Source organism: Eumetopias jubatus, unplaced genomic scaffold (genome assembly GCF_037043125.1).
Source record: "Eumetopias jubatus isolate StellerSeaLion01/CBP00866 unplaced genomic scaffold, mEumJub1_p1.0 scaffold_1, whole genome shotgun sequence".
Taxonomy (NCBI): Eukaryota; Metazoa; Chordata; class Mammalia; order Carnivora; family Otariidae; genus Eumetopias; species Eumetopias jubatus.
This window is the reverse complement of record NW_028274807.1, coordinates 4,138,561-4,156,510: the sequence shown is the minus strand read 5'-3', so window position 1 is coordinate 4,156,510 and position 17,950 is coordinate 4,138,561. Positions and strand designations below refer to the sequence as shown.

Sequence of the window (17,950 nt, the reverse complement as noted above, 5' to 3'; positions counted from 1 at the left end):
CCACGTGTCCTTGGTCTTCCTCCAGGAGGGCGTGCCCCTCGCTGAGCAGCACCCTCTCCCTACGAGCCGCGCCCTCCAGGGGCCTGCTCACCCTCGCCCCAGCGGCCCAGCTGGAAGGGGCAGAGCACCGCCACACGCTCGGGGCCCCTGCCCGTGTCCTTGGCTGGCGGGTCCAGAAGGTGCCGAGGCCACCTGGCGGCTCTCACCGCAGACCTGCCTCCTCCCTCTGAACTCCAGACCCAGAACCACCTGGCCTGGGGCTCTCATGCAACTCCCAGCGAAGCTGTCCGTGCCTGACTCTGGGCTTGCTTGCCAGCTGGGTGCTGGGGGAGCTAAGGCTCGGTGAATCACCATGCCTAAAAATAGCCACCCGGTGCTCAGTGGTGGGAGCTCTGCTCTCCTCGGGGCCCTGCTGCCCGGCCAGCCTGGGCTCCATCCCCAAAACTCCTCAAGCAGCCTGCAGGCTGGAGGTGGGGCAGGGATCCGGGAAGACCAGAGGGCCGGGGCACCGGGGCCCTGTGTGTGAAGGAGCCCCTGGCAGGGCGTGGGGCATGGAGGGGTAAGTGTTGCTTCAGCTGATGAGCCTGTTGGTCTTAGGGAGCTGTTTCTGTGAGCGTCCGTTAAGATCACGTGAAGCAAAACTGAAAACCACAACAGGAGCATAGAGCACGTGGCTGCAGAGCTTTCTCTGCACAAAACTGAACTTGTGCCCTGTCTTGACTTCAGTCCGGGCCGAGTCCGGGCTCCTCTGCCACGCTGAGCACGGATCGGGCTCTTCTTCCTACAGCTCCGGGGAAGCTGGTGCAGAAGGGTATCGTGACCGGTCTGGGCATGCATGGGCCGCCCAGCCCAGCCCAGCCCGGGCGGGTGCCCCAGCCTGCTCCCCTGGATGATCTGAAGGATGGATTCTTGGGGGTGGGAAAACCATGCCCCCCGCCCCCAGCTCCTCCTAACCTGGAATATAGCTGGAGATATTTATTCCTTAAGGTTTATCACACGTATTACACGTAACACTTCGTCAACCAGTCACGTGTCAAAATGCAGGAGACCATCAGGTGTTTCCTTACGAGAGTGGGGGTGGCAGTCATCTGGGGGACCGGGAGGGGGGATTGGAGAGCGCCGGAGAAGGAAGGGAATGGGGATCCCCGTGAACCTAGTTTCAGGGTTTGGCTGATGCTAGTCCTGGCTGCTGCTGGTCGGAAATTCCCCGGCTATGGTGGGCATGGTGCGTGAGCAAGCACTGGGGAGCCCTGGGCGGGGGGTTGACTCGCTCACCTAATGCTCTTCCTTGCTCAGCTCAGGAGGGTTCCCAGTGACGTGGGGTCTTTGGGAGTCTTAGTTTCCCAGACGGGGGAGGAAATGTTCAAGGGCCATTCCTATCTGAGTCGCCAAAAGTTCATGTTATACTTAACCAGACTCCTCTGGTCTTGGTTACTTTTCTTTGTTGAAGTGCTAAATGTTAGGAGATATTGGCACATCAGAGAGAAGGGAAATCATCCCGTTTTGGGGGGTCTGGGAACAAAGAATCAACAAGAGGGGACTATATTCATCCCAGTGGCTGCTAATTGCTCCAGAAGGAACCGACATTCCCTAATCTTTGCCCCCAGATCAGCCAGCCAGCAGTGAAGGTCGGCACAGGCAGATGTGCTGTCTTGGGTCAGGGGCAGGCTTCTGGAGAGGGCTCTGGGCAGGGCCTCCGTCCCGGGGCCCGCAGACGCCAAGGGCACACCACGGACTCCCAGACTTCATCCCTCTGACTGTCTGCTGCAGAGATGCTTGGGAAGAACCCTGCTCCATTGCTGTTCTGTTTCTGAGTAGCCTCTGTCCTGTTTCTCTCCTGCCCGCCCTGCAGATTGGGATGAGTGTGCAGACAGCCTGGGGCACGACTGCTCCCCCGCTGCCCAGTGCATCAACCTCGAGGGCTCCTATACCTGTCGGTGCCGCACGGCCAGGGACGCCAACCCCTCCCGCGCGGGCCGGGCCTGCGAGGGTGCGCCCCCACCCCGGAGACCTGATATCCCATATCCTTTCTAATATCCACAGGCCACTGTCCTGCAAGCTCTCCTTGTGCATGTAATGCCCAGCAGGCTGGTGACGGTGCTTAGCACCAAGCCCTGCACTGAGCCCAGATCCAGAGAAACTGCCCCATTTCCGCAAGGGCCCGATGGATCCATCTGAGGCCTGCAAGAACGGAGGCCTGCACTTACGTCTCCTGACTCGGCGGCATCCCGGGTGGCGCTCCACTCTGGCACATCTGAGAGCTCTCATTTATCAAGTGGAGAGGCCCGCCTCCCTCTCTGAGAGCACGTGGGGGGCTGTGGACATGGGCCCCACTAAACATTCATAATCCCATAATCTCCAATGACACAGACTATGTCCCTCCTTGGGGCCCACCTGGGGGGCTCTTGCCCGGGGGTGGCATCAGGTGGGTTTTGCTTAGGGTCTGTGGTCCAGATGTCCCCTCTGAGAGTGGATGTGTGTCTCGGCAGGTGACGTGGTGAACCCCACAGGACGTGTCCTGGCTCCGGCAACAGGTGTAACAGCCCCAGCGCTCGGCACAGAAACAACAGCCCTTGGCCGGGAGACTCCGGCCTTGTGGTCCGGCCCTGGGCACCCCTGGGGCACCCCTGCAGCAGGCCAGGCGCAGACCCCAGGGCCCCCACCCAGGAGAGGGGGCAGCGGCGTGGTCAAGCAGGACAGAAACAGCACAGGGCAAGGCATGGGGGAGGAGATGCCCAGCATGGCTCCAGGCTCAGTGACCGGCCAGTGGACGGCCAGCAGAGCTCCCAGGACAACCCCTAGCTCCCCTCCTGGGACCATGAAGGGCTTGCTGGACACCACTGGATGGTTATCAAGAAACTCCACCACGGAACCGTCCTTCTGGCCCACTCCTACCAAGGGCCCCACAGACCACATCGAGTGGCACACCAGTCTCCCCGCTTGGAATACACCACCAGCACTTCTGGACCCCACGGAACGACAGCACTCGGACCCTGGGCCATCCAGCTCCCCAGACCTACCCTCAGCCCCCACCCCTGAGTCTCTGAAGCTTCCGGGCTGTGGTGAGTGTCTCGGATGGTGTGTCCTAGGGGACGCGTGCCCCGAGGCCCCAGCACACCGGGAATCAGTTGAGTCCCGGTTGGCAAAGCCTCACACAGTCACTGAGTCCGAGACCTTTGAGAAGAATCAGGTGCATTGTTCCTTGTACGGCTGGGCCAGGCAGGGTGCAGCGTGGCCCCGTCCCTGGCGGTGGCTTCTGTCTTGTTAGGACAGGAACCTGGTCCCTGAGCGTGCTGCTGTCCTCTCCTCCCAAGCCTTCTGGTCGCCCATAGCAGGAGCAGGAAGTCAGGCCTCAGGGGGAGCCTGTGGGGTGCATGTATCCCATTAAGCCCTGTGGGACATCCCCCAGAAGTGTTGGACACCCCGACATTTGCATGCCTCCCCAGCAGTGCAGGCCCCTCGAGCCTGGTGCAGGCCCCCCGCTGGGTTGACCCCCAGCATTTGCACTGACACCACACAGAGGGCTTAGCCATTGCCAAGGTCGCGGGGCAGCGCTGTGGGGGACAGCCCTGCGTAGGAAAGCTCCCACAGGGGAGGCCACACTGGCATCTCTGAGCTCACTGCGCTAGCCCGACCCTGGGTCGCATCCAAATAGAACTAATAGAACAAAATAAAACTAACGTAGCTAACTAGACGTAGCTCCATCAGTGCATTCCCTCTGGCTGAACGGTGCGGGTTCCAAGACGAGACTTTAAGCCCCAGTAAGCCAGGGCCGTCGAGCGCCCCTGGATCACCCTGCAGGAATGGCTCTGTGGCCAGCCGGGGCCCCCTCTGCTGACCCCTCTATGAGTCTGCTCAGGGGTGGAGGTGTACCCCCTCTGGAAGAGCCGCCCACAGTCTGCTCAGGAGGTTTGCTTTGGGGAAGAGCAGGGACCCCAGTGGCAGAGAGGAACACAAATCGGAAGGGGTCAGGAGGGCCCTCCGGGGAGCCTGCACCACATGCGTGGCTAGCAGCAGGCGACTTCGAAGGACTTCCCCGGCTGGCGTCCCTGGTGCCCTCTCGTGTCCCCGAGCAGTGTATTTGATGGTAGCGTTTGGCGAGGCTTCTCCGGTCATCTCTCCTTGAAACATTGGATTGACTTCAATCTTCTCGGTGTTTCTACTCATTTCCCAGTTCCCGTCCCCGTCGGAAGCGTCACCGCCTCCAATGTCACCAGCACCAGCTTCCATGTGGCGTGGGTGGCGGATCTCGCCCTGCACCCCACCTTCCAGCTCACCGTGCTCCCCATGCGGAGCCCCGCAGTGCACCTGGAGACCCAGGACGCAAGCCTGACGCTGTCGGGACTGGAGCCTGGTGTCCTGCACCTGGTCGAGATAGCGGCCGAAGCCTGTGGGAAAGGAAGTGCCAGGGCCCGCCTGAAAGTGAGGACAGGTAATATTGGTTGGTTTCAGAAATGCTTGTTGCCGCTTGTTCTTAAAGGGAGGGAGCAAGTATGAGAACGATTTTCAGCACGTTCAGGTTCAAAAGAGCTGGATTCCTCTGTGAGCGCCAGGGTTTCTGGCCTCTTAACCGACCTAGGAATGCTGGCTCCGCTCTCCCGGAGCTGGCTTTCAAAGCGCAACCCAGGAGGCAGCGAGTTTCAGGGAAAGGCGAGGGGCAGACCGTGGGCAACGCAGGGGCGCAAAGCGCTCAGGACTCTGTCTGTCCCCAGAGGTGGCAGCCGCTTGCTGCCCCGTGTCCTCGCCGGTACGTCGCAGGAAAACACATGTGGTGCTGGCGTACTGAGCGTTCTGCACGCCCTCTGATTGTTCCCGCTCTCAGCGGACCTGGACTTGGCTTCTAGGAAGGACAGGTAGACAGTGGGAAGTCTGACAGTCGGACGGCTCAGCTTCGCGTAGTTGTGATTGTTCTGTGTTCAGATAAATCCCTTGTTTCTCCTCCTTTGCACCTGTCATCCAGATGTTTTCCTGAATGTCTGACTTGCTCAAACGGCCAAGGGCTGGCTGATGTTGCAGATGGGTCCTCAGATCTTGGGCAGCTGTCTCAGGGCTGACGGCAAGGTTCTCTGAGGCGGGGTGCACAGCTCTTGGGGGTGCCAGTAAGAAGAGTGTACAGCTTCTGTCTGTGTCCCTTAGAGTACCGATCAGCTGTGAACTGGGAAATCAGAGGGAAGATGGTGTGCAAGGACGGGCAATGTTCCTGGACCACATTCTCGTACCACGGCCTCCTAGAAGCCCCACGTGGAGGGCAGAGATGCTAATGGAGCAGGGACTGCCCTTAAGCTGCAGAGAGACAGTGCTCTAGGAGAAGGAGAAGCAGGTCAGGACCTCTGGGCACTCTGCTGTGGGCTGCGGACTCCGACAGTGGTGGGGCAAGGCTGCCCCACGCCTCCATCGGCCCAGGACAGCCAGGGGTACATCTGTGGCCCTGGCATAATTAATGCACAGTGGTTCCTTTCACTATCAACGTTGTCCCTGCTGGTAAATCATCCAGACGCCACACAGGGGTGGCGAGGTGAGCGGAGGGGCTGTTCTTGTTCCACAGCCTCCAGAAGATTCTCCTTCTGGGCGCAGGCCATGTGCCGGCATCCTCTGGGGTCAGTGGGCGGCATCTGTGAGGGCCGGGCACCATCAGCCTCGATGTGATGTTCTTTCTGGCCACAAAGAAAATGTCGATATGGAGACGTGTTACCGAATACGTGACCTAATGCTTTTCCCGTCACCTGATGCGTTGCCGCTCCAGACGTGTTTATTCTCTGTCCTGCAGCGGCCCAGAAACTCAGAGGCCGAGTCAGAATAGCAGATGTCAGCTACGTGGAGTCCTTCCGCAACCCAAGCAGCAAGGAGTATCGGGACTTCCAGGAGCGATTCTTTAGGATGGTGAGTTGGAGAAACCGCCCCTTCCTTTCGGGATGTGCTGAGGGAGGTGGGTAGAATCCCAGTCACAGCCAAGCAGGCGCTCGGGACCCCTCATCTCCCAAGGGAGCTGGGCGTCCCTCGGTCCGCCACGAGACACATCAGCGGGTGGGAGCCACGCCCTGTCCTCTGTTGGGTCCTCCTTTACACTGTTAGCTGTTGAGCGAGCCTCCTTTATCGAGGTGGGGCCTCGTGGAGCAGAAAGCCTGAGGAAGGAAATGTTTTAAAAAATTGACATTTATTTCACGTATCCTAAAATTCACACTTTCAAAGTGCTTAGTGTTGTGGTTGAGGTTTTATCTGTGAAATTGTGCAACTGTCACCACTAATTCCAGAACATTCCCATCACCCCCAAAACAAGCCCCGCACCCGTTTCCTGCGACTCTCCCCCGCCCCCTCCCCTGGCATCCCTGACAACCGCCACTGTGCTCTCTGTCTCTGTGGATCTGCCTGCCCTGCACGTCTCATGTGCCAAGAATCACGCAAGACGGGGCCTTCTGCATCTGGCTTCTCTCTCTGAGCGGGCTTCAGGGCAAGTCCAGGATGTGGCAGGGACTTCCCCACACTTTATGGCCGGATAACTGTCCACCGTATGGACGGACCATGTTTTGGGTATCCATTCACTGGCTGGAGTGCATTGAGATGCTTGCAGTTCCTGGCGAGCATGAATAGAGCGCTGATATTTTCCCTAATCTTTCTGGTGCTTCCCCTGCCATCTCACGCACACTCCCAGAGACGGTGTCCTTTTACAGGTCAGTCGGGGCGGCAGCCTCCATGTTCTTTGTTGCTGGAGGTTGGATTCCCCTTTGACACATAGAGGATGCACTAGTCATGATCTCGTGGTCTTGTTTGTACCATGGACCTCTCGTCCATTTTAGCTTTTCCTCACTCTGGGGTTTAAGACCAGGAGAGAGGGTTTGGCAGCGCCACCTCGGGGCAGAGCGTGCTCACACCATAGCGTGATGCCTGCATTTCTGTTCTACACTAAAGGCATCACTAGCTGATGAAATGGGTCGCGCTGCCTCCAGGAAGTGTCCCTCTGGGGCTCCTCGGGATCTGGGATTCTGCCTTATTTGTTCTGGGTGCCCAGCTCCTGGCCCAGTGCATGGATTCAAGCACTGCTGATGGCTCGATTCAATGGCTTCTTTAGGTTCCGTGATGGTCACACATAATACTAAGCAACAGCACTGAGCATCAGCCCACAGAGCCCTGGGGGTCACATGCAGCAGCCCCATTTCCACTCAAATGTCTGGATGAATCCTTCCTCTTCAAACCATGTCCTCCCTTGCCTACTTCTGGAGACTATTGTTGGTTTGTCTAGAATTTCAGGATAGCAAATAATCGTGCACCGTATCACATACGTAGGACTTTCGGACACATTTTGGGAGGTTGTGGGTTCATGTGGCACCTTGTCCCTTGTCACTTAAGTGAGGAGCCTGGAACTTTGTTTTGAGACTAATGCGAAGTGCAACCAAAAGTGACTTTAATCCAAACCTATGACAGATCCCTCTCTGTCCCCCCAGGACAGGGCTTTTGCATCTTGCCCGCACCGGCCAGCAGATATGCTTTTGGGGGATGGGGCTCTTCCCGGGACCTCAGGACCCACAGGCACTTGTGCTGGGCTTGGGACACGGCACACAGGCCGAGGCCCAGAACTGAACTTGGTCTTGGCCGTTTTGCTGCTGACCAGACTCCCAGGAGGTGCCCCTTGGGTCAGGTGGCCGGCTTCCTCTCGGTGGGCAGCTCTTTTCACCTGCGGTCTCTCTAAAGGTGCGGGCTTCCTTGCCAGCCGCCGTGCTCCGGCTCGTGGACACCGGCGGGGTCCAGATGGAGGTGACCCGCATCGCCAACGGCAGCGTTGTGGTGGAGTTTAACCTGCTGATCACCGCAGACGTGGATGTCCGCGAGGTGTCCGCCGCGTTCCTCGTGGCCTTTCAGAACGTGTCTCTGCTGGAGGTGGTCGGAGGGGACACCTTCATACAGGGTAGGTGGAGGCCGGGCCCCCCGGAGACTTACCGTGTTCTGGAAGAGAGGCAGAGAGAGCCCAGCTTCTGCCTTCATTTGGAAGATGTCACCCCGTGCACCTCCTCTCAGGGGCCCCCCTGCAGGAGGTGAAAGTGGGGAGCAGATAGCACCCTCATTTCTCTGATCACTACTGTGTTGTTTCTGAAGGTTTAGGGGCTGGAAACACCCTGGCTTGAAGCTGCTCAGATGCCCAGAGATGCTGCTCCCCTTCCGGGGGCCGCATCCCATCCTGGGCCTCCTCTGCCACCCACATCACTGGGCTGAGGACGCACCTGTCCCTCTCTGCAGTCACACTTCCTCCCAGGCAGTTTCCAGGGAGATCCTGGTAAAAATAACGGAAAAGAAAAGCATCTTCTCTCAAGTCGTGTTCGTCAGCTCGAGCTGTCATCACCAAATACCACAAGCGGGGAAGCTTAAGCAACATGAGTGTACGTTCTCAGCTCTGGAGGCTGGACGTCCACGATCCTGGGGCTGGCTGGTTTGTTTTCTGGGGCAGGGTCCTCTCCCTGCCATGTGGACAGAGGCTTCTCACTCTGGCCTTCCCCCTGTGTGCGCACAGAGCTCTGGTGTCTCGTCTTCTAAGGACACCACCCCTGTTGGGTCGGGGTCCCACCTTTATGGGCTCATTCAGCCTCAATTACCTCCTAAACACGCCATCTGCGTATGGTCATATGAGCAGCTGGGGCTTCAACGTATGCATTTTTTAAAGAGATTTTATTTATTTGACAGAGAGAGAGAGAGAGAGCGTGCAAGCAGGGGGAGTGGGAGAGCAGGGAGCCCGATGTGGGGCTCCGTCCCAGGACCCTGGGATCATGACCTGAGCCGAAGGCAGATACCCAACCAACTGAGCCACCCAGGTGTCCCAACGAATGTATTTTGGGGACACGATTCAGTTCATAGCATGTATCACACATGAAAATAAGTGATAGAAAAAACTTAGAGTTACATGTGCAAAAACCATCAGAGACCATATACGTTATTTTTCTGGTTTTTGGAATGAGACGGGTTTTCTAAGTTTTAAAAATAGAAGGCAAACAAGCCCACAGAGGCAAAGGCTGAAATACTTGACTCTATAAAAATGTCAGCCTTTTATATTAAACAAAATAAAGGCACCAGTGTGAAGAAAGCAACACCCCAAAACTGTTTGAATAACCTGATGAAGAATTACATCCCAAATAGAGGGAGAGATCCCACATGTCGATAATAAGGTACTATGAACCTGCACTGATCTTTATGACTAAGATAAATGCACACCAGGCCTGAACAGAGAACGCAGCACAGAAGAGACACAAATGAGTAGCAAAGAGCAATAATCACAGACATTCCCACTGAAACGGGCCACTCATGTCCATCTGGGAGCAGTGGGGTTTTAACCAGAAACACCTGAACACTGGCCAGAGTGGGCCACAGCGGGCCTCGCGGTGGGAACAGGATTTGCTCGAACTTCCTGGAAATCAGTTTGACGATATTCACCAAGAGCTTTACAGATGTCCACCTGCTTTGGTTTGGGAACATCACGTGCAGGCCTTCAGCCTACAGAAATAACCTCAGTTTGGACCATAGTTCATAGGCAGAGATACCCACCCTCAGCGTTACTTTAGAAGTAGAAGACTTGTAAGCGGCCGGCAGTCCTGTCATAGGGGAGATATTAAGTAAACCATGGCCCATCCGTGCCATGGACTGCCATGCAATTATTTTAAAAGTGAGGCTCGATGAGACAGGAAATACTCCTGAAACAGGGGTTAGGGAAGAGGGCAGGACTTGCGTGTGTGGGGAAAGCATGACCCGAGCTGTGTCACCATCTGTGTTTTAAAGGACCAGAATCACTGTGCAAACTGTTCTTTGTGGGAGGTGGCCTTAGGTGTGGATTGTGCTGTTTGCTAGGCTGGCCTGATTTTTACCCATTTTCTGCAGTAAACCTGTATCACCTGTGAATAAGAGTAGCTGAGCATAGAGACCCAAGCAAGCAGTGAGCGTTGGGCCTTCTGTGGGGACGGGCTTGCTACGGGGATGCTTAGGCACAGCTTAGGAGCTGCCCTGTGCCCTGCCCCGCCCCCTGGGGACCAGGAACCCTCCTTCCCCAGCGGCCCCCGGAGGCGTCCAGACACTGGCCGAGAAGCAGATGCCTCCCTGACTGGCCAGCTTTGCGGTCACTCCATAATTTTCAACTCCACTGCCCGAGATGTGGTGGTGGTGGGGAGCGTGTGAATAGCAGCACGGAAGTGCCCTCGGGCCCCGTGACCCCGTGACCATGTCCTGTCTTGTCTCTGATGTCGCGCAGATTACGACGAGTGTGAGAACCAGGAGCACGACTGTGAGCCGGGTGCGTCCTGCCGCAACACTCTGGGCTCTTTCACCTGCAGCTGCACAGGCGGCGCCCCCCGCTTCCCTGTGGAATATTCTGGAAGACCCTGTGAAGGTGAGATTCCCATAATCCCTTTCCCGAGATACTGTCGGGTGATCTGTTCTCTTAAGGACGTTCGTTTGCAAAGTGCTTCCTTTCCAAACGAGGCCAGCATACTTTTATGTCTTGGACGCGTTTTCTAACGTGCGTGCATGCGTGTACATGCACACGTATGTGTCCCTTCACGCTCTCCCGTGCGTCCCCAACCTCCTGGGTGGCACCGCGTATCTCCGAGTGCCTCTGGTGAGAAACTACACACGTAAGGTCCACCGTGTTCTCTCAGATTCTAGAAGATGACCTCCAAAGCCTACAACCCATGTGATAGGCAACACGTGGGAAATGTTTCTGCTCGGCCCTTTCTTTCCACCCAGGACTTTTCCCATTAAATGGGGCCTCAGTGGATTCAGCACTGACCCCGAGGTGACCCTTGCCATCCAGGGATCTGTGGTCAAGTGAAGCGAGACAGACGTTTATACAAGTAAACACTTGTCGCCGGGAATATGGAATGTGTTCTGCTTGAGGTAGAAGCAGGGGGCTCAGAGGGACTAAGTTGTTGCAGCCTCATGAGTGTGGTCAGGGAGGGCTTCCTGGAAGAGGTGTCTTGGAGCCGGTCTTAAAGGACAGCCTGGACAGCACTAGGCAGAGGGAGCTGCAGTGGAGCAGGGGATGCTGGGTCCATGCAGCAGTGAGAACAGAGCTCCTGATGGTGCACATGGTTCAGGCGCAGTTTGGGCTGGCTGAAACTTGGGGCACCTTCAGGAGATGGGTGGGAGAGAGCGGGAAGCCAGCTGCCAGGAAGTAGGTGAGGCCAAATGAGAAGGCAGTGAATGCCACGAGCAGAGGTTTGGACTGCATCTTGGAGATGAAGGAGCTAGGCAGTGGGCGAGCCCGACCTTGAGGGAAGAGAAGACAGGTGCCAGGGTGGCAGGTGATAGAGCTGGGCCCAGGGAGCCGGCTGGGCTGTGTCCCAGGTCTGCTTTGTGCAGACTAGGGAGGAAGCCCTCCGAGAACCCTGCAGGTCTTTATAGGGTGTCTGCGTTCCGGTGGAGGTTGAAACCATGCTTTGGGGGAAGCAGGAAGCTGGGGACTCAGGATCCTGAGAGTAAACATCATTAACTCACCTTAGAAATTAGAGGGCTTGTCACCGCAAGTCCACAGGTTCAGCCCACAATGGCGTCAGCCTGAGAGAGGCCGGGGGCGGGGGGCAGAGGGCACCTTGGTCTCCTGGCCCACGGGAGCCCCCGGCAAGCCAAGCCAGACCCCGCTGGATGGCTGGCAGGAACGTGGTGCCGGGGGTTCGGCATTCTGGCTGCGGCCAGGATGTGCAGTCCAGGTGTGTGCTGCTCTTCCCATCTGACCTCACCCCCTGTGCCCCTGCCCTCCCCCAACCCATGCGGGCTGCACAGGCCAGGCTCGGGTGGCACTCCCGAAACACAGACCCACTCTTGGGTTTCATCTCCTTGTGCCTTGCAGGTGGCTTCCCTGGCAACACAACCCAGGCTCCCGGCCCCTTTCTGGGCCCTGGCCTGGAGCAGCTCCCCACCCCGGCAGGACCCAGGGCTGCCTCTGTGCCGGGTGCCAGCCAGGGCCCCCACGACCCGCCCCAGCGGCTGAAACTGACCGAGGCGGTCAGGGTGCTCTGCGAGATTGAGAAGGTGGCCATCGCCATCCAGAGGCGCTTCCTGCAGCAGGAATCCATCCCCGAGTCTTCCCTGTACCTGGGACACCCATCCTGCAACGTGAGCGACCACAACAGCACGCATGTGCTCCTGGTGGCCGGGTGGACCGAGTGCGGAACCGTTGTGCAAAGTGTAAGGGCTGGGGAGCCAGGCTTGGGTGCACACAGGTTGGGGGGGGGGGCAGTGCATTGAGCATCAGGAGCACCAGATGGGGAGGACCCACAACTGTCCCAGGGGACCAGGGAAGACTCTGCACCCATGGTCTCTGACTCTAAGTGGGGGACCCAAGAAAGGGGGACTGGATAGGGCAAGTTCTTACCAGGGACCAGACTGTGCCCTGGAATCAGGAGAGAGTTTTGAGCTCTGCCTGCCCTGTGGGATTCTGGTGCAAAGGGCCTGGGGTCGACCTCAGGGTTTAAAGAATACTTCCAGTGATTCTGCAGCGTAGGCAGGATGGACAGCCAGTGGGAGAGGAAAAAGGGAGGAAAGCGAAGTGTGTTAACATGAGTGTCCAGGTGTGCACATGTGTGAGAACGTGCATGTGTGTAGGTGAGTGTGTGTGAATGTGCACATGTGTGAGTGTGTGCATGTTTGTGTACGCCGGGCAAGTGGGGTGGTGTGATCAGACCTGGCCAGAGGGATTGTGGGCCTGCGAGTAGTTGTCTTCACTGCGGAGTCCTTGACAGGTGCAGGGTCCTCCCTCTGCCCGCACAGAGAGAAGTCCAGTTAGGGGTGGGACCCCCAGCTGGCGGCACCTCCTGTCTCATGTGCAGGGTGAGCTCTGGGCCCATGTGAGCTCCCCTGGTCTGTGGCACCCCCGCACCCCATGAGCTGGGCTGACCCGCTCCAGGCCCTGATTCTTCCCAGGTTGGCTCTAGGTCACAGTTAAGGCTCCTGTGTCCCTCTTTCCTCCCCCTCCCCACAGTGTGTGCACTGAGCCGCTGGCAGGAGGGCATCAGCATCCTCCGTGAGCCCCGCCTCACTGGGCATGGTGGCCCCCTGCGAAATGTGCACCCCTTGGGACAGGACGTGTGGAAACCAACATGGGCCCCAGATGCGTGTGGGGACGACTGTGTGCATAGCCAGGGGACACGTGACCGTGGCTGGGTGAGGGGGGCAGAAAGCTGGGGGGATGTGAGGAGGTGGAAGGTGTCTGCATGGTTCTGGGGGACGGGGCAGCTGGACCCTGGGTTGGGGGGTGTGCATAGAAGGGCTGGTGTTGTGGGGAGGGGCTGGGAGATGGTCTCAGCAGGGGGCCGGCGTGGCAGTGGGGACAGGGAGGTTGTCCTCATTAGGGAAGTTGGTCCACTGGGCAGGGACTCAGGAACCCAGACTTCAACCCTAAGAACATTGTGATGGCAATTCGAGGCCTTGTTTCCTAGAATGGGGTGGGGAAAGGTCACCCCATGGACCCGCGGGCTGGTGTTCTGTGTGCCTGGTGACGGTTAGGTCCCAGTATCCACGTTTAACCAATGGGACCTGGAGGCTCAGCAAGGTCAATGGGGGGTCAAGGTTGCCCTGCCTCCACGGACCAGCCCTATGGCCTCTGTGACTCTGCCTTTCCAGGGGCCTTACGGGGTACAAGGAAGGCAAAGGCCCTGCATGCAGATGCTTCTGGCTGGAGCCTGGTCCCTGCTCCTCCGTGGGGACATGTGGGCCCCAGGCACAGGCTGGGCTGAGCTGACAGATAATATGCCAGATGAGGTGCAGGCGTGCCAGGGGCCAGGTGCCAGGGCTGCACGGTCAGCGCAGACCTGGACGTGTGGGGGGGCCACGGCAGAGTGGTGCACTTGCACACTGGGCCTGCTTGCCTCTCTCGACCGTGATTCCAGCCTCCTTGGGAGCCCTGAGTTGAAGGAGCCACCAGGATGTCCCCAGTAACCACAGAGCCTTCGTCAGCCCCCCTCCCACCCTCCGACCCGCACAACTTAAACATGACCCTGGGGGCTTGCTTCTTTTTCTTAAGGATTTCTGAGACTCACATGGAGGCAGGCTGCACTGACAGGGGGTAGCAGCTTCTTGGGGGCCTCAGTTCTGAGCCCCAAAGCCCCAAAGCCCCAAAGCGGGCAGAGGCTGGAGGGTGGGCACGGGCAGAGCTGCCACCGAGGGTCTCAGATCCAAGTCAGCACGCTGCAGCCTTGCAGAACCAAAGCGAGCGACGCTGGGAATGAATGTGGTCAGTGCAGCCAGGCTGTTCAGGGTGAGTCTCCTACTGATGGGCGGGGTCCCAGGGGCGGGGTCGCAGGGGCGATCCGGCAAGCTGGCTCTCTGCCTTTGTTTCTCTGAGCTACAGACACCTGGTAGAACTGTTATATTCAGTGGGGTTCAGGGCCTGTTCAGAGCAGAGGGAAATGCGTCTCCAGTGAGTCATCCCAGCCCTGGAATCCGCAAAAGTTCTTGATGTTTTTGACATTTACCAAAACCTAAGATTTTTCCAGAGACGGACTTATAGAAACACAATGGAGTATATACAATTAGCAGCCTCCGCCTCCTCCTCGTTTCTCTTTTTTTTTGGGGGGGGTGTGTTAAGCAGTTTAAATTTTACTGACCTCCCTATTTTTTAGAAGCTAAATCTAAGGCTTTAGGGCTCTCTGCTAAGTTTGATGTGCTGTGTACAGATCGTGCAGAGAATGCTCAGAGACAAAGTGATCCACGCCCCAGAGGATTCACCAGTGTACAGAATCATCTTCATAAACACTTCCAAAATTCTTGTGGAGACAGCAGGGAGCTGTCCAGGTTGTCTGAGGCACTTTTCAAAGCGATTTTCAAAGGCACCAAATGTACGCCATGGCAAGTACGCACTCTGGCCCGGGTGCCTGGAGCGCAGCCCTTCAGAGTCTTGACACTGTGTCTATAATGACTCTTCACCTACAGGAGCTTCTGCTTCTCAGCTGGAAGAAGCCGCCGGACCTACAAACATCAAGTAGATAACTATTCCGAAATGGAGGGGCAGATACTAGCAAATGCAGAGACAGGTGTAAATTCAAAAGTTTCAATGCTTCCATTTTTGGAAAATGCAATTAAGAACCTAGGCAAGTTTGTTCTCAGAAGCTAAAGCATCACTAGTGTCTACTAAGGAAAATGAATTCCAAGAGTTAACGTGGTTTTCACTATTTATTTAAAACTATTTATTTCACTATTTATATAAAAACCTAGAGACACCAATAATATCCGGTAGCTTCCAATATAAGCTAATGGCTGGTTGATGTTGTCCACTTACTGGTGCTTGCCGGGTCTGTGTCATATATGCACGAGGAACATACACTTGCTGTAATTTCTTGTAAGCGAGCAGCAAGTAAGGAGTCGGTGTGGGAGCTGAAGAAGCAGAAGAGCATTCAAAACATCTTCCCTGCAGTGACTTTCAGTCCAGAACCATCCGAGAGCAGCCACTCCCCCTCACGCTCCTGCAAACTTCGCACCACCTGTGACCCACTCTTGCCAGAGCCTGATTGGCCACTGGATTCCATGTCTCTATGAGATTCGTGGGTCCCATCAGCATGGCTGGTCTCCACATGTCTATTTTCAGCCATCGCTGCCTGGCAGGCTCACCACTTCCCTGCTGCCCACGCCACATCCGGGGGCTCCTGCTTCAGTGGTTGCATGTTTCCGTGGATGCTCCCCAATGCGGCTTCGTCCGGCACCCCTTTTCAGCCGCACCCCTTGCTTCCTCCTCATGGGTGGTCTGTCTTGTCTATTGCACAGTTTCCCTTGTCTCTTGTCTACTTCTGAGCTGCTAAGGCCGGTGACTTTAGCAGAAGCCGTGCCACGGCCACTGCTACGCACCACCCACGGACAATCCGCAGCTGTCCATGGCTGGCGCTGGCTCCCGTTCTCCTGACAGCGTAGGAGGTGTCTGTAAAGGGGTGCTGGTCTTGGGAAACCCACCACCATGATGATCAAACTCCAAGCCACGAGCGAGCAAAATGCTGCAAACGAATGTAACTTCAGGCCTTTGGTCAAACAAGAGACTTGGTTAGGCTCCAGTATAATGATGGTGGTTTTCACAGAAATATCCGTCTCCTCCTATCTGCTCTCCGCTGTAGCACATCGTGCCACTGCCCACCTTGGGATCTCTGTCTCTGTTTTGGGCTCTGGAGAAATTCTGGAACTCTTGTGCGCTTTGGAAGGAGCATGGTCGTGCTCGGGCGCACTGCTGTCTGGAGAGTCTCTCCCTCTGGTAAACGTTCACACTGCAAGAAACTAGTCCTTAATCCCAGTCAACTTTAACATGATTTCTCTAGCTCCAAACCAGTCCGCTCTGCACTTTGTCTATGGGCTTCACTTCATGTACAGGAACTCACTCAGCGTCTTTCCCTGGGGGCTCAGGTGGGCAGTGTGCTCACACGCCCTGAGTCCCCGTCATGACGACCGTCCCTCTCTGGAGGTTGGCCTTTGCTCCTGGGGCTCCTTGTTATCTGCCCGGACGATGGCACCGGGAGAGAATCCTGGTGGTCTAGTGCAGTCTTTAACCCAATGATTTTAGCTCGATTTCTCTGGGGAGGGTCTTGTGCTCTCATTTTCAGAAATGTGCTGGGGGATTATGTGGGGAGGAATCTGATCTATTATTTGGGGATATCAGCTGATCCAGTTTGCCTCTGCTTCTCCTCTGATGAGGAAAAAGGGCATAGGACAGAGGCTAAACCAGGGGTTGGCACTTCACACGCTGTTTGGCATTTGATGTTAGGAAAAGATTGTCAGGGTTTTTATATTTGGGGGACAAGCTTTAGAGAAGAACCACCCCTCCTTCAGCACCCAGAACCATGGTCTGCAGGCATGCTGGGGGGGCCTGCTGGGGCCCGGGAGTGCACTGATGCCCTGTTTGTGTTCAGAACCTGACAAACACGGTGGTGAGGACCGTGCTGAGGAACGACCTGTCCCCTGAGGGCATCATCCACCACCTGAAGATCCTGAGCCCCATCCACTGTGCCTTCCAGAACGACCTCCTGACGTCATCGGGCTACATCCCAGAGTGGGGGTGAGTGAAGAGGTCTCTTCCCATTCCTCCCCAGCTCACTTCTAGCACCTTCACTTTGGATTTCTTTAGGGTTTCAATCCCTTGAGGACCCTTTCGTGAGACTGACAGTGGCCAGGACTTGGTTAGTAACTGCCAGCTCCCCTAACTCTTGTCTTCACTTTTAAATTAGGACTCAACCAAAGAAAGCCAGATACGCACCCTAGCCAATCACATGGGACACCTCTGTTCTAGTGAGCCCACCCACGGCTTCCCCATGCCGATGCCTAATCGGGGCCGGCCTGGGGCCTCCCCGTCCCACTGTGAGGCTGACCACCGCCCCTGCCCGTCCTCCAGTCTCCTCCAGACCCATGTCGGGGGGCTGACACACCACTCCACTCAGCTCAAAATAGGTAGCCTTTCTTTGCCTGTTCCCATTTGGGTGGTCTGTCTTTACTTGCACACTCCTCCAGGGCTGCTTTCTGGGGAGGGGCCACAGAAGCGCACCTGCTGAACCCACTCACTCTTGCAGGGTTTATACCATTATCGAAGACCTCCACGGCTCTGGAAAATTTGTCACCGAGATGCAGTTATTTATTGGGGATTCTCCTATACCTCGAAATTACAGCGTGTCTGCCAGCGACGACGTCAAGATTGAAGTGGGGCTCTATAATCAGAAGAGCAACCTCAAGGTAGTCCTGACCGAGGGCTGGGCGACGCCATCCAGCAATGCCAGGGACCCGGTCATGTTCAGCTTCATCAACAACAGGTGGGTATCGGGTGCAGCTTACCTGGGGGCCTCTGCGTTCCCAGACCCCCATGAATAGGTGGGCCTGGGTTTTCAGCAACGCTAGAGTCTCTGGGGAACGGGAGAGCTAGCGGTCCTTGCCTCCCACGCGCAGTGCGGAGGGGACGCGGTGTGTGGGCAGAGGCGCTGCCAGGAAGCCCGTCCGGGAATGGGACCAGGTGGGGGGG

General features: G+C 56.8%; 1 protein-coding gene across 1 annotated transcript in view; it reads left to right on the top strand.

Annotated features, from left to right (window-relative positions):
- Window positions 1-17,950, top strand: part of UMODL1 (uromodulin like 1) — a 67,712-nt gene that overhangs the window by 36,946 nt on the left and 12,816 nt on the right. Inside the window, exons 11-19 of the mRNA XM_028126496.2 lie at window positions 1,853-1,990; window positions 2,490-3,062; window positions 4,175-4,432; window positions 5,768-5,880; window positions 7,687-7,900; window positions 10,223-10,360; window positions 11,819-12,156; window positions 16,854-16,999; window positions 17,508-17,744. Coding sequence (XP_027982297.2) covers window positions 1,853-1,990; window positions 2,490-3,062; window positions 4,175-4,432; window positions 5,768-5,880; window positions 7,687-7,900; window positions 10,223-10,360; window positions 11,819-12,156; window positions 16,854-16,999; window positions 17,508-17,744 — 2,155 coding nt within the window. The remainder of the gene's footprint in view (window positions 1-1,852; window positions 1,991-2,489; window positions 3,063-4,174; window positions 4,433-5,767; window positions 5,881-7,686; window positions 7,901-10,222; window positions 10,361-11,818; window positions 12,157-16,853; window positions 17,000-17,507; window positions 17,745-17,950) is intronic.